The following is a 16,415-nucleotide window of genomic DNA, read 5'->3' on the forward strand; positions in this document are numbered from 1 at the left end:
CACAGGGTTTGTTTGAGGAGTACAAAGGAATTTCAAGCTTTAGTTTCACACATTCCAGTTATTTCTTGGACAGTCTATCACTGACTGGATTTCACACATCTTATTCTCCAGCTTTTCTTCCTGGCCTGAGGCATCTGAGTCTCCCAAGGGAAAATCTCAATATACAGATCCCTTCAAATTAAAATCTGGGCAAGGAAAACGTGTCTCAGGCTCTTTGGCCTCCCACCTAAAGGGCTGGAAAAATTATATTCATTTTTGTGCAGATAACTACAAGCTGCATCCTTCCTTCCTTGTCTTATCCTCAATTCCAGGTACAATCAAGTAATGACTTAATATATTGTTTGTGAGATGGATTACTTACAAATATTGATGGCACCAACACCTTCTCCAGACAGGAAGAAAGAGAGGATGGAAAAGTCAGGGTTCCTTTTAAGGATAATTTTAAGCAATATTTTTGCACCAAGAACCTTGGAAAACAGACCCAGTGGGGGCTGGGTCTGATGGGGAGTATCAAAGAGGATTTGGAATGACAAGTGTTACTGTGTAGGATGGGGGTGAATTTCCTCTGCAAAATTTTGTGAGACCTTTCACCTCCTTGCCGGGCAAAGGTGAGAGCGTTTCTGCATTTGGATGGGATTTGGTTTGCAGGGGGAGTTCCCACCTGCTCTCCTCACTCTTCATGTTAGTCCCGATCTCAATGTCCAGGGCCAGTTTGATGTTCATGAGCTCCTGGTATTCCTGGAGCTGCCGGGCCAGGTCAGCCTTGGCTTTCTGCAGAGTGGCCTCCAGCTTCTCCAGCCTGGCCCTGGCATCCTTGAGAGCGATGTCCCCTTGCTGCTCTGCCTCAGCAATGGCCATCTGCAGCCCAGCCACCTGCGGGCAGCAAGTCCAGCGACCTTGTGATGGGTCTGGATCCTGATTTCCAGGCCCCTTACAGCCAGGGGTGGAGACAGGAGTGCCCCACGTTTGTGGAGGTCCTGTGCCTGCACCTTCACACTGTCCATGTCTGAGTGGAGCTGCTGGAGCAGGTGGTTCATCTCTGAGATCCCCAGCCTGGTGTTCTGGAGGCCGTCCCCGTGCCAGCCGGCCGAGAGCTGCAGCTCCCCGTGCTGGGTGGGCAGGGAGGTGACACGGGGCACAGGCAGAGACTGACCCTGCTCTGATCCTCTCTTCACCAGCACTTGCCACGCTCATCCCCTTCAGCTTCCTCCTTCTGTGTCCTTCTGCTCCTCCATCTCTCATTATCAAAGCAGCATTTTCCCAGAGAGTTGTGAAGAATCATGGAAGGCTGGAAAAGACCTTCAAATCATCAAGTGCAACTGCCAAACATCTCCAAGGAACTATCTGAATTCCTCTCCAAATCCACTCGATTTTACACCTTTCTCCCCTGTCCTCGCTGCTTGTTCTCTCCAGTATAACTCAGCCTTTGGGAAATGCTCAACAAAAATCTCCCTGTTTGTTTGCACCTCCTCACCCTGCTCTGGTACCAGGACTCAGCCTCAGCACGGCTCCAGCTGTTGATGTCCTCATCCTGTGCCTTGACCTCGCTGATGATGCTGTCCAGGTCCAGTTTCTGGCTGTTCTCCATGGATGGCACCACCGAGGGGTGAGAGATCTGGGTCTGCATCTGGGACAGCTGCTGGAAGTCAAACAAATTCATTTTCTGTCCCAAATGTTTCACTGATTGTCCTGAGCTGAGGTGTAGAAGAGAGTTGGGGAGGAGCTGCATCACAGATGTGAGAGATGCTACTCGCTTCCAAAACTTTAGAAAGGTTTATTAAACCTTATCAAAAATACAACAGAAGACTGAATAGAGAAAATATTACAGTGCCGGGAGCAGTGCAGAGGATCCCACCATGTGCTCACCCCCACAATGGAGGCTTCACCTTTTAACTCTTTAGCCCCTGCCAAAGTCCTGTCCCTTGACTCCTTCTTCACTGTCCAGTGGTGGAATTCACTTCCTTAAATCTTGATTGGAGGTCATGTTTTGCCATGGTAACGAGCCAGCCATCCCAAATGTCCCAAACCCAGGCTGTCCCCTGATAACAATGCAAGGGGGGTAAAACAGAACCATAAATCTATTGTAATTTTCTGAACACATATACATTATATTTGCCTTTTAATTGTGAGGGTCAACCATCGCATTACTCATCTACCACACTGACCAGCTCTTGGCCTCTGAGCCTCTGGAGACTGGGAAATTTGGGATACTCTTACTGATTCGTAGAGGGCTTGCAGGAAGTTTATCTCATCTTCACGGCATCCACCTTGGTTCCCTGATCCACCTTGTTCCCTCAGGCAGCATCCACATCCTGGAACGATGACAAAGGAGCTTGGACCAGACCTGCTCTGGGTCACTGGGTAAAGTCTTTGTATCTAACACAAACCTTTGATTAAATTTAATTAATTTAATTGAACTAAATTAAGATTAAATTAAGATCAGAAATTTCACATTAAACCAAAAATGGAGGATTTCTTGATCTCTGCACCTTTAAGCAGTGCCAAAAGTTAAGTGATTTCTCACCTCCACCTTTTTTTGGGAGGGGAGGAGGGAGGATGTCCACGGATTCAAACAATGCCACACCACTGAATTTCCCTTTTCCTGCCAGACAGATATTTTGCACAATACTTGAAACAGCAGCAGCTTCTTACTGTGTCTCCTGCAGGTGAGACCACGGGGCTGTGGATGCTGGGATTGGACACAGAAAGGCTGAGGACTGGCAGAGCATCTGATGAAGGGACTGTTATGAATAAGAAGCTTGACTAGGCCAATATTCAAGCAGCAATCAATTTAATATTTAGTATGGTAAAGTATGAGCAATACAGCGCTGGGTACAGTGGGGGAAGTTTTCCCTCCAACTGCACACTGATAATTGATGGTTACAGGTATTTACAGGGGCACTCAGTTTTTTTCAGCAGTTTCTATTTCCAATCTTTCACCCATCATCAGTTTTCATTCCAAAATATTACATCACAATTCTATACACTATTGTGATTTTAATTTCTCAGGATAGATCTCAAAGGAGTATTCCCAGATGGTGACGGTCCAGTTTCTGAAAGAAGAAAGACGAATCCCATCTGGTGGGGCCCAGCTCCCCAGATGTGTGTCCACCTTTTAATTGCAGAGAGTCTAAATCTCATAACAGTGATGTTCATCTTCCCTTTGGTTGAAACCATAAATCCTTGAGGTGATGTTCATCTTCCTTTCTCAAGCTGTTTTTCTCTGCTTCAATAAGGCATGAGATAAGCATATTTCCTTTATATATATTCTAAAGCCATAGTTTCAAGGATACAAGTAACATTCTAAAATTATACTTCAAAAGGTTATTATTGCAGAGCTTTTTATGGATTAAATGCAAGCAAAAAGCAACATCTTTAACACCTTAATTCCAATGCATTTAAATCAACCAGGGTTAATTGCAAACAACAGATAGGTTCAAAGGCCTTTTTCCATGCTTTATTTTCCTCAGTTATTATTAGAATTCGCAACTATCCCGCTGTCGGGGTCCACGCATTTCGCATTCACAAGTGCACACGTTGCCTGTTTGTACCTGACGTGAAACACAGCTTTGCATCTCACAGGACAAGGTCGGGATGACCCAGAGCTGATCTGGGGGACACTCCTGAGTTTGGGATGAGGGACCTGAAACAAGGAGCAATTACAGCCCAGCACTGCTCCATTGGCACAACCAGGTGTTTCTGCTTCCTGGCATGACTCCACCTGTGCTCTGGGCCTGGCAGTGCTGGATACAAAGGGTGATTTGAATGTGCTTTGCCTTTCCAAAGCTGTCCCTGCTTTGGTGGTGGTGCCTCCTCACCTTGACCACGACAAAGTTGTTCTCTGCTGTCCTGTGCTTGTTGATCTTCTGGTACCTCTGGGGAGGGAGAGCTCAGAATCCCTTCAGAGCCTCCACCCTGTGCAAACTCTCTCTTCACACGAGGAGAGACCAAAGGGTCTCATTCTGCGGGCGTTTACCAACAATCCACAGATTTTTGGAGGGAGCAGTGCTGGAACAGAGTCCTTGATGGAGCTTTATTGTTTCTACTTCTACGTCACTGATTATGATGGAAAAGGCAGCACCCCTGGGCTGGAGGGCGGGAGGGGCCGTCTAGAAAAGCTGAAGGCCCTCATCAAAGGCACCTTTTATGCCATGAATGGGAGCCTTGTGCTCCCGAAATGCTCTGGGCGGAGCCGGGTGTGAGCTCATCGCCGCACCTGGTTAGTCAGGAGAGGCGGGATCTGCGGGATGGCCGGGGCTGGGAGAGTCCAGGCCACGCTCTTGGGAAAGGTCAAAACCCAGCGGGAGCCTGGACCCGTGCCCGGCTCCCATGGAATGCTTACATGGGGGAGATGAAAGAGAGAAAGAGGAGTTCAAAGGAAGGAGGCCGTGCAGGTAATAAACCATTGGCCTCCTGGCCCTTTCATGGGGGAAGATTTATTCCCATCAGGAATATCCATCCCTGAAAATAATTTCCATTAAGCAGAGCCCCAGCTTTGCATCCATTTGTGGGTCTCGAAGCTCTTGGCCACGTAGAAGAGAAAATTTAATGTCTGTTTTCCAGTTGCTGGATTAATGTTTGGCACAGAGGAATCAGAGGTTTGGGTTGGAAGGGGTCTTAAAGATCATGTCATTCCAATTCCATATTAGGAAGAAAATTTGGGATCCAAAAAGTTTAAAATAGTTAAAGATGGGAAGAACAAATTCCTAGGAATTAGGGCAGGAGCCCAAAGTCCTTTTGTAGGTGTAGATGCAAGAGGATGGTCCCTGCCCAGCAACATGTGTGATGTCATTGAGCTTCACCCCAGAATCCACTGATCCCAAAGGAATATTTACCAATTTGTCAGACACAAGCAGAGCTCTAAATTCTAAACTGCATCTCTGATGTGACCATTGACTGGCCAAGGATTTCATGTGCGTGCTGATTTCCTTCCCCAGGGCAGTCTAGGATGTTTCAATGCTGCTTTGGGGCTGGAAGGAACCTTTCCTGTTGGCACAGAGTGGCAGGCACATTATCTCCTGGGAAAGGAGATCAGAGGGTGCAGGCAGCATGCATGTGCCCTTGTTGGGAGCTGGGATGAGCACCTCACTCCCACATCTCATATTTCTGGTTCCACACTGACAATTTAAGCTCCTTATTTATTCATATCAATGCCCAACAGATCCTTCATGACCATGGAAGCAGACACAAATACTGGATGGATGTTTTCCTGAAGTGCAAAGAGTGGAGGAGAGAGGGAACTCCTGCTCCCAAGAGCCTAAAGAATTGCTGGATCCTTACAACTTTCCATGGGGTGGGAGGTAATTCCTCACTTCCCAAATGCTCAAACTATGCAATACATTGAACAAATGTATTCTGATTTAGTTTTAAACTAAAGAGGAGAGATTTAAATGGGACATTGGGAAGAAACTCCTCCCTCTGAGGGTGGGGAGGCCCTGGAATGGGTTTTCCAGGGAAGCTGTGGCTGCCCCTGGATCCCTGAAAGTGCCCAAGGGCAGTTGGATGGGGCTTAGAGCAGCCTGGGACAGTGGAAAGTGTCCCTGCCCACAGCAGGGTTGGGATGGGCTGAGCTTTGGGGTCCCTTCAACCCAAACCATTCTGGGATCCTGTGATTCCAAGGATGCTGCTGGCTGGGGTGGCTCCACACTGATCTTCTCAGCTGACAAGCACTGAGATGCAGCTCCAAGCAATTCAAGCAAAACACAGAGCTCCAGGGAGAGCTTGGAACCCCTTCCAGTGCCCAAAGGGGCTCCAGGAGAGCTGGAGAAGGACTTGGGACAAGGGATGGGAGGAAAGGACACAGGGAATGGCTTCCCACTGCTGGAGGGAGGGATAAATAGGATATTGGGAAGGAATTCCTCCCTGTGAGGGTGAGGAGGCTCTGGAATGGATTTCCCTGGAAGCTGTTGCTGCCCCATCCTTATTACTGTCCAAGGCAAGGTTGGATGGGGCTTGGAGCAGCCTGGGATAGTTGAGGTGTCCCTGCTCATGGCAGGGGTTGGGATGAGATGATCTTAGATATCCCTTCCCATCCAAACCTTTCCATGATTCTGAGGTCATGTTTTTTGGGCTGTTTTGGGCCTTTTCACTGACACAGGAAGAAGAGAGTGAAGTAAAACTGGAAAGATCTTGCTGTGGGTGTTGCCTACCTGACCTTGAAGTGCTCCTCCACATCCTCCATGGCCTTGAGCGTGGAGCTGAGCTGCAGCCTCTCCTCTCCCAGAGCCTCCAGCTGCTGCCTCGAACTGCTGATGTACAACTCAAACATGGACTCCAGATTATTCTACACAATTTTCTGGCCTTTTAAGAGGCTCCATTTGGTCTCCAGAACTTTGTTCTGTTGCTCCAGGAACCACACCTGAAAGCCACCAGAACAATATAAATCAGGATCCTTAACTCAAAACTTGCCTTGCTTTTCATGAAATGGAAGTTTAATATGGTGGGGGTTGTAAATGTTTTCTGTAATTTGAAGGATGATTAGATGGGCTTGTTACCAAAAGATCATTGGTGAGAAGATCTGGGAGCCGGGAGAAATACTCAGCTGCATGGAGAAATCATTTCCTCCGTGCTTGGATTGTCAAAAAGATGTGTATGGACAGTCTGCATATGGAACAAAGTCCTGCACAAAATCCTTAACTCTGCTTTAATGATTTAGAATTAAATTTCTAATGTTGAGAACTTCCTGACTCCATCTCCAGGTAATGCCAGAGCTGGAGGAGGACAACGTGCCTCACCTTGTTGATGAAGGAGGCAAATTAGCTGTTGAAGGATTTAATTTGGTCCTTGTCCTCCTGCTGCACATTGGGGTCAATCTTGGTTAAGGGGCACCAAGAGACACTGGTTGACCACTGTAGCCACATTTCTCTTCACAGAGAAAAGCAAGGCACAATTCTTCCCAAGAATACTTCTGGGTTTCACATTCTCTGAACCTCAGAGAAAGGAAAAAAAATTCTTGTAATTTGCTGTGCCTGTATTTGTGCAAAAGTAGAATGCAATATGGAGGTTGTTTGCCCAAAGTGATGCTGTTTTGTTTCCTTGGCCGCTCAGGGCCAAGTGTGTGTGTGTGTCAGGACTGTTGGATGACAGTCACGAAACTCAGTGCATATGTGCAGTTGGGTGCAGAGTTAAGTGCTTGGCAGATTCAGTTTTAGATGTATAGAATAATATAGTATAATAAAGTAATTAATTAGCCTTCTGATAAGATGGAGTCCTCCTCATCATTCCTCCTTTGTCAGGGTTCCCAACGCAGCTATAGACCATGACATTCTGGATCCCTCCAGGACCACATCCAAGCCCATATTTTCTAAGCTGTTTTTCAAAGAGGAGATTACTAGTGGGGCAAAAAAAAAAAAAAAAAAATCCATTTCCATCCACAAGTTGCGTTTGGGCTTGCTCTTAGCTTGGTTAAAATGGTTCCTGTTTAGTTTAAAGCTCATAAGACCGAAGCTGCCGGAAGAGGGAATCCAGTGATTGGGAAAATGCCAGTTTGATGTGCTTTGCTAAAGAAAAATCCTGACTCTACCCCCAGATTTCCAACCATTGTGGGGTAGTGACAACCTTGATCCAGGCAAGAAGTTCCTGTCTTGGTCTGCACTCCTGAGCTTTCCAGGCAGAACTTCACCTGCACTGAGGTGCTGCTGGTAAAGGCAGGGATCTGGGAGATGGCAGTGCCTTTCTGGGAGCCCAGAATTCTGAAATAAGAATTCTGAAATAAGAATTCTGAAAGTCCAGGGTCCCCTGAGAGAAAACAGCCTGAGGTGTGAAAGTCCTGTTCATCAGATGAGTCACAGAATGTCCTGGGCTGGAAGGCACCCACAGACACTCCAAAATCCCACCCTGTGCCGAAGGGCATTGTCTAAATGCTTGTGGAGCTCTAGCAGCCTTGGAGCTGTGACCATTTGTAGTGGTTTTGGTTCACCAATTTGAGATTTCCTGGCCAATGCACCAATTAATGTGGTGGGTCTAGCATTGGCCAGTGGACCCACTAGAACATACTCACTCATCTCCTGCTGTGAGATAGATTAGGAGGAAGGCAAAGCAAGCTCATAACTTTAAAAGGGTATAAAGAAAGCTTTATTAACAGTAATTAAAATAAAGAATAATAAGAATCAGAATAAAATCTTTAGAACACTTCTCCTCCCCCCTACAACTTTTTCTTTCCTACTAATAACGCACAGAAACAATTTAGTCAGTTTATCACTTCTAGAACAGGATTTATTACTTCTAGAACAGTCTTTCTTCAGTTCACTTAGGGAGAGAAGTTCCTCTTGTTAATGCTGTGGAGACTTCTCCACAAGGAAACAGTTCCCTCATGGCTTTTAATTTCCACAAAGAGCAGCCCTCTGGGAATCTGCGATGGTCAAGTCCCTCCCATCTTTTGCAGCTTTCCCACTCTGTGTTTATTGGTCATGTCAACTTATGGGGTGCTATTTTAAGGATGAGCTGTTCAACAGCAAAGATTATCTATCTCTGAGATCATCCTCATCACTGAGAACAGAGGTCTTCTTCTTTCCACGGGGTAGAGGGTCTTCATCACTCTTCCCTCTCTCTGTTCAGATTTCTCATGGAGTCACAGCTACTTCAACATCTGCTTACTTTAGCATGGAGGCCTTTGCTCATGTCTACAATTTGAACACTTTATCTCATCATACTTTTTCAATGAGTTACAGGGGAAAAGGAGTCTGATGTATCAATTACATCTTTCTCCATAGGTTTACAAAAGGATTTCAGCCCCAAGATCAAGGCATCTCCTCATCCCTCCCATCTGGGACTTGACTCTTTCTTCACTGACCTTAGTGTCTTCATGTTGTTCTATGTGTTCTCACTCCGTTCTTTTCTCTCACCCAAGGGAGGACTGATGTCTGTAGGTCTCATCTGTGTACTAAAAGAGTTAATATCTCACCCAGACCTGCAGATGGCTGTATGATTTCTGATGGATAGTGGTAGAGCTGGTTTTGGTAGAGGATTTCTTTGGTGGCCATGCTGGAGGGAGGGCCAGGATCTCAGCAGCCAGGTCAGAACCCTGCAGCAGCATGACCGGGGGCCAAGGGCTTCTCCTCCACGTGCCCAGGGGTTGCAGATGAACCCCAGTGATGGTAGAATCCTGGTTGAGCCGGCCCGGCCCGGGGCTGCTCCTGGGGCCCAGGGACCCCAGCTCAGCCTGGGCTGGTGGCAGGGCAGGGATTAGTAGCGGCCAGATGTCAGCAACTGCAGCCACGGCCTGGCCTCAGCCCTGCGGCTTCCCCTCCGCTGCCTGGTGCTTGCAGGTGAACCGCAACAGTGGTGGAATCTTGGCCAAGCCACCCAGCCCGGGGCTGCTCCTGGGGCCTGGCAGACCCAGCTCAGCCTGGGCTGGTGACAGGGCAGGGATTAGTAGTGGCCAGATGTCAGCAATCGCAGCCATGGCCTGGCCTCAGCCCCGGGGCCTCCCCTCCCCTGCCCGGTGCTTGCAGGTGAACCTCAATGGCAGCAGAGTCTTGGCCGAGCGGCCCGGCCCAGGGCTGCTCCTGGGGCTCAGGGACCCCAGCTCAGCCTGGGCTGGTGGCAGGGCAGGGATTAGTAGTGGCAAGATGTTTACAACCACAGCCATGGCCCAGCCTTGGCCCTGCGGCCTCCCCCCCCTGCCCAGCCCCTCCCCAGAAAGGGGTCCAGCCCCACGGCAGAGCCCGCTCAGCCTGGCCCAGTCGGGACAAGGATCAGGGCTGGCCGTGTTACCTGTTCTCAGGCTGGAAGAGAAAAGAGACTTGTCAGGATTTTTCGTTTTCAACTTGTGTGTTTACAGAGGCGTGGTCAGCTTTCTAGTGGTTTAACAAAGTGTCAATATCCAAAACGACTCGCTGATTGGTTTTGTCAGGCACAGAGGAAGCTCTCAACAGCTCTTAAAAAACCCCACTTCTGTAGTAGTTCCAATGGTAAAACCAGCGCACCATTCTCTGGGGAGCCTGTTCAGTGCCCCACCAACCTCTGGGGATGAACCTTTCCTGATATCCAACCTAAACCTCCACTGGGGCAGCTCCAGCCATTCCCTGGGTCCTGTCTCTAGTCCCCAGAGCAGAGGCCGGAGCTGTCCCTGGACATGAAGCTGCAGCCCCCGAGGAGTCTCACCTCAGTCTCCTCTTTTCCAAGGCAGACAAGCCAACCCTCAGCTGCTTCTTGCCCCTGCAGACCCTTCCCCATTCATGTAACTCTGGATGGAGCTTTGATGCTGGACAGTGCTTAAATAACAAACCAAACTCCAGCTCTGCTGCTGCCAGTGGGATGTGGACTGGAGAGCCTGGAGAAAGATGGGCAGGTACTGAAGAGGACAAGCCACTTCCTGTCCAGTGCCCTGAGAGTCTTTCACTGTCTCACAACCTCCTCTGGGGATATTATTCCTCCCAAAAAGGGTTGCTTTGGGGGTTTAATGGGTGTTTTTCATTTCTAATTATGGTAATGGCAGTGGAGGTGTTTTATCAGTCCCTGCAGATGTGTGTGCAGATCAGATGAGCTGCAGCACTCATCTTCTTGGGAAAACCAGATTTATATCCCTCCATGAGTCATCCTATTCAATTACAGAGGTTTGGGCACAACTACTGTGGCATAAAAGGCTGAGATGTCATAATGTAGGAATTAAGGCAGAAGAACTTTGTTTTGTGCCATGTAGGAAGGGCACATATCTTCCCATCCTCATGGAAATAGAACATCCAAGTGTTTTATTCCTGTTGGATATGAGGTCCATGGACTTGGAGAGGAAGGAGGTGTCTCAACTTCCATGTGCCTTTTTTACCTTCAAAGCAGCAAAGTTACTGTGCTGCACCAGCCACCCTTTGCCACAAGGTAAGAGAAAAGAATTGGAATTGAAAAGAGGATGCGACACAGTTAATTCCACATGCCTTTTATTAGACAAACACTGGGAAATGAGGAATGTTGAGGGTCACAGGACAAACAGGAGCACAGCATCTTTTATATAACTAATGACACATGGGTTTGATTTCTAAATCTTTTGAAGGAGCCGGGTAAGGATTGGACCCAAGAGAAGCCTCAGCACTGGTGGCACTAGGGCCTGGAGTCAGTTCCTCAGTAACATCCCCTCATGGAAGAGCCGGTGGAGATGGACTTGAAGCTGGAGCTGCTGCCTCCGACCATGCAAGAGCCACCTGTGCCGTATCCACTTCCAGAGATGGAGCCCATTCCCATTCCACCACAGACCACACCTCCGGGCCCACCACTGGAGCTCAGGTAGTTCATGCCTCCATATCCTGTTCCTGAAGTGCTTCTGGTCACAGCTGCCAGGGAAAAACAACATCATGAGAGGAATCCACAGGCAGTGGATGAGTGGGATAGGCTCTGAGCAGGGGTGGGAGGTAGATATAGAAAGTGCCAAATGTCTCTAAAAGTTACTTACAGATGTTCACTGAGGCAGCACCTTCCGCAGAGAGCCTGTCAGGGAGCAAAAGAGAGCCAGTGAGACTTCAAAGGGAACCTCACAAAGGCAGGAAAATTTCCTTTGAATATTTTTGAAAGGTGCAAAGTTTGTATGAAAGGCTGCTATTCCCAAACAGCTCCTCTTCACAGGCACTTACTGGTCTTTAAACAGCTTTCAGGTCTGAATGTGGATCTAAACCTGACCAGGGTCTTTAACTCCATTGCACCTCTGAAAACTGGGATATAAAATCTCACTCACCTGCACTCCTCGCCCTCCAGCAGCTTCTTATAAGTCACAATCTCAATGTCCAGGGCCAGCTTGACATTCATGAGCTCCTGGTATTCCCGGAGCTGCCGGGCCAGGTCAGCCTTGGCTTTCTGCAGAGCTGTCTCCAAGTCCTCCAGTTTGTCCCTGGCGTCCTTGAGGGCCATCTCCCCACGATGTTCTGCATCATTGATGGAATTCTGCAATCCATTGACCTGCAGGAGAAAATCCAGATTTTCTTTCCTTATCAAGAGCATAATCCAGCTCTTTGTATCCTGAGGTCCCAATCCCACGTCTGATGTTTGGGTTAACATCAATAGGGTGTGATCTTAACCGTCACTGATCCATGAATTTAATTCAGTTCATTGAACTGATCCATGTTCTGAGTCAGGTCCCAGTCTGGATTTACCTCCACAACTCTCAGAATCTCCTTGCGGTGATTGATACTACACTGAGTAACTCTTGGTGATGTCACTGCTCTCATATAAATCCAGTCACGTTCATTCCTGATCCAGCAGAACTCCCTTGGTTGATTTTATTTTTATTCCCTGGGCAACTCAGAGGTGGGGTCACAGCAAGGGTTATGTTTGCTCCCCTTTACCTGTTTTTTCACGCTGTCGATTTCGGATCGAACCCGCTGGATGTGGCGGTTGAGCTCTGAGATCTCCTGCTTGGTGTTCCGGAGGTCGTCCCCATGCCTGCCAGCCGTGGCCTGCAGCTCCTCGTACTGTCACAAAGAGGGACAACCAGTCAAAGGAAAATAAGCTGGATTTAGAGCCCAACAGTGCAGGTTTGGGGCTGTTTGCGTGTTCAAAAATGTGTGCGTGTTCTCAATCCCAAATTAACACTTCTGAATTTCATAGGGTTATTAAATCTGAAGACATTCTGTGTTTCAAAATCACAGTGGGAACCACCTCCCTTGGGGAATTTGGGGATGGGAGGATGGTTTTCCCTTTGCAGAAGCCTCCCGAGACACTTACCCTGGACTGGTACCAGGACTCGGCCTCGGCGCGGCTCCGGTTGGCGATCTCCTCGTACTGCGCCTTCACCTCGGCAATGATGCTGTCCATGTCAAGGCTCCGGTTGTTGTCCATGGTCAGGATAACAGAGGTGTCAGAGATCTGGCTCTGTATCTGGGACAGCTCCTGCAAAAGCAGCAAATACTCCTGAGAGTCACAACACAAATGTTGCTTGGAGGATGGAAAGCCCCAGGGTTAGAGGGGAGAGCTGGGTGAACAAAAGGATTTTTCCAACACAGCTGCATGCAAAAATGTGAAATGGAAAAACCATTGAATTATTTAGTGCAACAGAGGGGGAAATAATCAGCCCTGAGGCTCTGGAATGGAAGAGGAAGGCAAGGAGAAAGGTATAAGCTCTGGTGCTCACAGTTTCATAGAGGGCTCTGAGGAAGTCGATCTCCTCTGTGAGTGAATCCAGCGTGGCCTGCAGCTCTGCCTTGCCCAGGTAGGCAGTGTCCACTTTCTAGGAGAGGAAGCACATCATCAGAATGAGGTGAGTTTCAGAGAAGCAGAGGAAAAGCTGGAGAAGGGGTTTCTTGCAGGGCTGGGAGGCCATGTGGGCAGGCACTCACCTTCTTCAGGGTCACAAACTCGTTCTCGACATCCGCGTGCTTGTTGAGCTCATCTTCATATCTGTGGAATGGAGGTGGAGGGGTGGTCTAGGCTTGTTTTAAAATTATTTCATGTTTTCAGAACCAGTCTCTAATTTTTTTTTTATGTACAGCTCTGCACCTTGGTCTTTTTGCTCTGTAATTTTCTGCCTGTTACTTTTCAGCCATATCTTGTATTAAACTCAGGCTTTTCTCAGAGGATTGAGTCAGCAAAAAGGCTTTTTTCCCCTCATTTTCTGCATCTGTTGCAGCCCACCCAGGCCCAGGCAGACCATGAACAGACTCACTTGTTCCTGAAGTCCTCAGCAATGGTCTGCATCTTGCTCAGCTCCCCTCTCAGGTTCTCCTTGTCTGTCGTTAGGCTGCTCAGGTGCCTCCTGAGGTTGTTCACGTAGGTCTCAAAGAGGGGCTCAATGTTTCTTTTCACTGTTTTGTTCCCCTGTTCTTGCAGAAGGGCCCACTTGGTCTCCAGGACCTTGTTTTGTTGCTCAAGGAATCGGACCTGGAGAGAGAAGGATGTTTTAGAATGGTTTTCCTTGGAGATGTGAGGCACATCCTGCAAGGATTTACTTGCTAGAAGGTGGGAGGTCTCAGCCCTTCAGTTGACAAATTAAACACTCCTGCTCTCTCTCCCAACTCTGCTTCCTTACATCCAGTACCACCACTTTGTCCCTGTTTTCTGGTGTCACTGCTGCATTCCTGAAACATGTAAATGGTCTCAAAGCTGGAAACCCTCAGGATTTGTTCCCAGGCTGCTGGGATTTTAGAATGCTGGCAGTTCAGGAGCAGCAAAATTGTGGCTAAAGATATAATTCACCCTTGTTTGTGCTTCCCCACCAAAGAATCACCACAGCATAACCAGGAATCTCAGGTCTCACCTTGTCAATGAAGGAGGCAAATTTATTGTTGAGGGTTTGAATCTGATCCTTCTCATTCTTGCGGATATTCTGGATGTGGGGGTCAATCTGCAGGTTGAGTGGCTTCAGAAGGCTCTGGTTGATTGACACTTCATGGATGCCCCCAACTGGGAAAGCGGGGAATCCAGGGCCACCACCAAACCCAAAGGGACCAGCAGCTGCCCCACCAAACCCAAAAGGACCAGCAGCTGCCCCACCAAACCCACAGGAGATCCCAGTGCCAGCACCAAAACCTGCGGGTCCATAGGGGACACCACCTCTTCCAGCTATGGAGATCCTCTGGCATTCACCGAGGTTGTAGAGGCTCCTGCTTCCAAAGCCTCCAGTGAGCCTTCCATAGGCAGTGGTGGCCCCACAGCTCCCAGCTTGGAGTGCAGGGCGCAGGCAGAGGCTGGAGCTGCTGGCGTTTGGCATGAAGGCAGAAGCGGCGCTGAAGTTCCTTCTGGCCTGGCTCCTCACAGTGCACTGGCGGGACATGGCTGCCAGGAGTGATCCAAGGAATAAAGGAATGAGAGGAAGTGGCTGGAGGTGAAGCTGTGCTCCCCCAGACTAGGACTGGCCCTTTATACCCTCCTGAGGTGGGGATGGCTCCAGTGTGGTGCTTATCCCACTGATTAACAGGGCCCGGCACACCCACAGTGAGTTCACCATGAGCATCTATGGAGCTTTCAAAAAAGGGCAGAGGTTGCATTTTTTTTTGTGTTGAAATATCTGAGAAAATCTCAATAGTGGCTTCTCAGCTCCTGTTTGCAGCCACCCCTTTCCCACTCCCTCCTTCCACAGCTGCAGGAGATGGTTCCTTATAGGGCAAATGCTTGCTCATCTCCAGTCCATGGATGAATCAACTCAGGTTGTGTAAGGTTAATTTGTTTGGTTTTGGAACACTGGTTCCTGGTGGAGGGTCTGAGCTCTGAGAAGTGTCTGATCATGGGTTGTGGTTCTGAGCAAACTCCAGTTCCCAACCTGATGGGAGCTGTTCTCTTGTTCTCGTGCCTAAACAAGAATTCTTTAAAGCACACCTGGTACAGGAGAGGGAAAGAGGTGATGGATGGAGGGCCAGGAGGGTGATGGGGGAGTCTTGGAGAACCCACCACCAAAAAACAGCTGGGGATTGGGAAGGATGTGGAGGAAATTTTATGAACGGTGTTCTCAGACCTTTTCTTTCTGTGAAAACTGTCCATGTTCCACAGAATCATCAGGGTTGGAAGAGACCTTCAGAAGGACCCAGTCCAGCTGCCAGCCCAGCACTACCATGATCACCCTAAGCCATGTGCCCAAATGTGCCAAACCACCCTGATCTGGACTGACAATAGATGGTGACATATCAGAACCTGCTCCAGAAGGGAGTTTCCATCATCTGTGATGCCACAAACCCTTACTCAGCAATTTCTCAGGGCTTCACCTGTGCAGATTTTTGATCTGTTTCCTGACTCATAGGACGACCTTGTCTCTACATGGAGCCACCAGGCTGCCCTCCCCATGCCTGTTGTTTTCCTCTCTTACTCACCAGGAAATTCAGTGTTTAGCACATTGCTCACAGAGGCCTCTCTTCACTCCTACCCCCTGTGGCTTCCAGGAAAAGCCAAACAGGACATTTCCCTGGTGAAGGACACGGCATCTCAGCTCTGGCACACAGGGGATTGTCCTAGAGCAGGCGAGATGCTCCCAAGAATCTGCAGCCTTGTCTGGAGGACATTGCTCCTTCCCTGGTGCCTTGTCTGGGTGCCCAGGGGTGGGCATGCTTTTCCCAGCCCCTGCAGCCCCCGGGGTTTGTCAGGGGCTCAGCTGAGCACCCACTCCTTGGAGGAGGTGGCAGTGCTCCCACAGAGCATTTCTGAGAATCTATTGTGGGTGTGACAGCCTGGTCAGAGAGCGAGAAAACTAAATAAAGTTTCCCAGAATCAGCCAGAAAGATTTCAGAAAGCTGAAAATAAACACATGATAACTCATTAATATAAATAACCTGCAGGTTATTTTCCTACTCTCTGTTTTCTTGTTTTTCTCAAAGATTATTTATAAGAAGGGCATCTTGTTAATTAACCAGCCAAGTTAAATATATTAATTAAATAACCAATCAAGTCCACCTAAATCAAAACTTATTAAAAAAAGCAGTCCAAAATAACCCGCACGTTATACCAATCAGCCTTCTGGTGAGCCTGTGTCATTTCTTACTCAACAGTGACAATCCACAGCTTTGCCC

At 48.4% G+C, this 16,415-nt stretch overlaps 1 protein-coding gene and 1 pseudogene across 1 annotated transcript; both read right to left on the minus strand.

Annotated features, from left to right (window-relative positions):
- Positions 1–353: 353 nt before the first annotated feature.
- On the minus strand, positions 354–9,034 carry LOC134413771 (keratin, type II cytoskeletal cochleal-like; annotated as a pseudogene).
- Positions 9,035–11,055: 2,021 nt separating this feature from the next.
- Positions 11,056–14,692, minus strand: LOC134413746 (keratin, type II cytoskeletal 75-like). The gene is made up of 9 exons (XM_063147774.1): positions 14,177–14,692; positions 13,586–13,800; positions 13,260–13,320; positions 13,055–13,150; positions 12,649–12,813; positions 12,270–12,395; positions 11,663–11,883; positions 11,384–11,418; positions 11,056–11,264 (listed from the first exon to the last, which is right to left on the minus strand). Exons 1-9 carry the CDS (start codon positions 14,690–14,692, stop codon positions 11,056–11,058), a joined length of 1,644 nt encoding a protein of 547 aa, XP_063003844.1.
- Between the last annotated feature and the right edge of the window lie 1,723 nt (positions 14,693–16,415).

This window comes from Melospiza melodia, unplaced genomic scaffold, assembly GCF_035770615.1.
Source record: "Melospiza melodia melodia isolate bMelMel2 unplaced genomic scaffold, bMelMel2.pri scaffold_51, whole genome shotgun sequence".
Classification (NCBI taxonomy): domain Eukaryota; kingdom Metazoa; phylum Chordata; class Aves; order Passeriformes; family Passerellidae; genus Melospiza; species Melospiza melodia.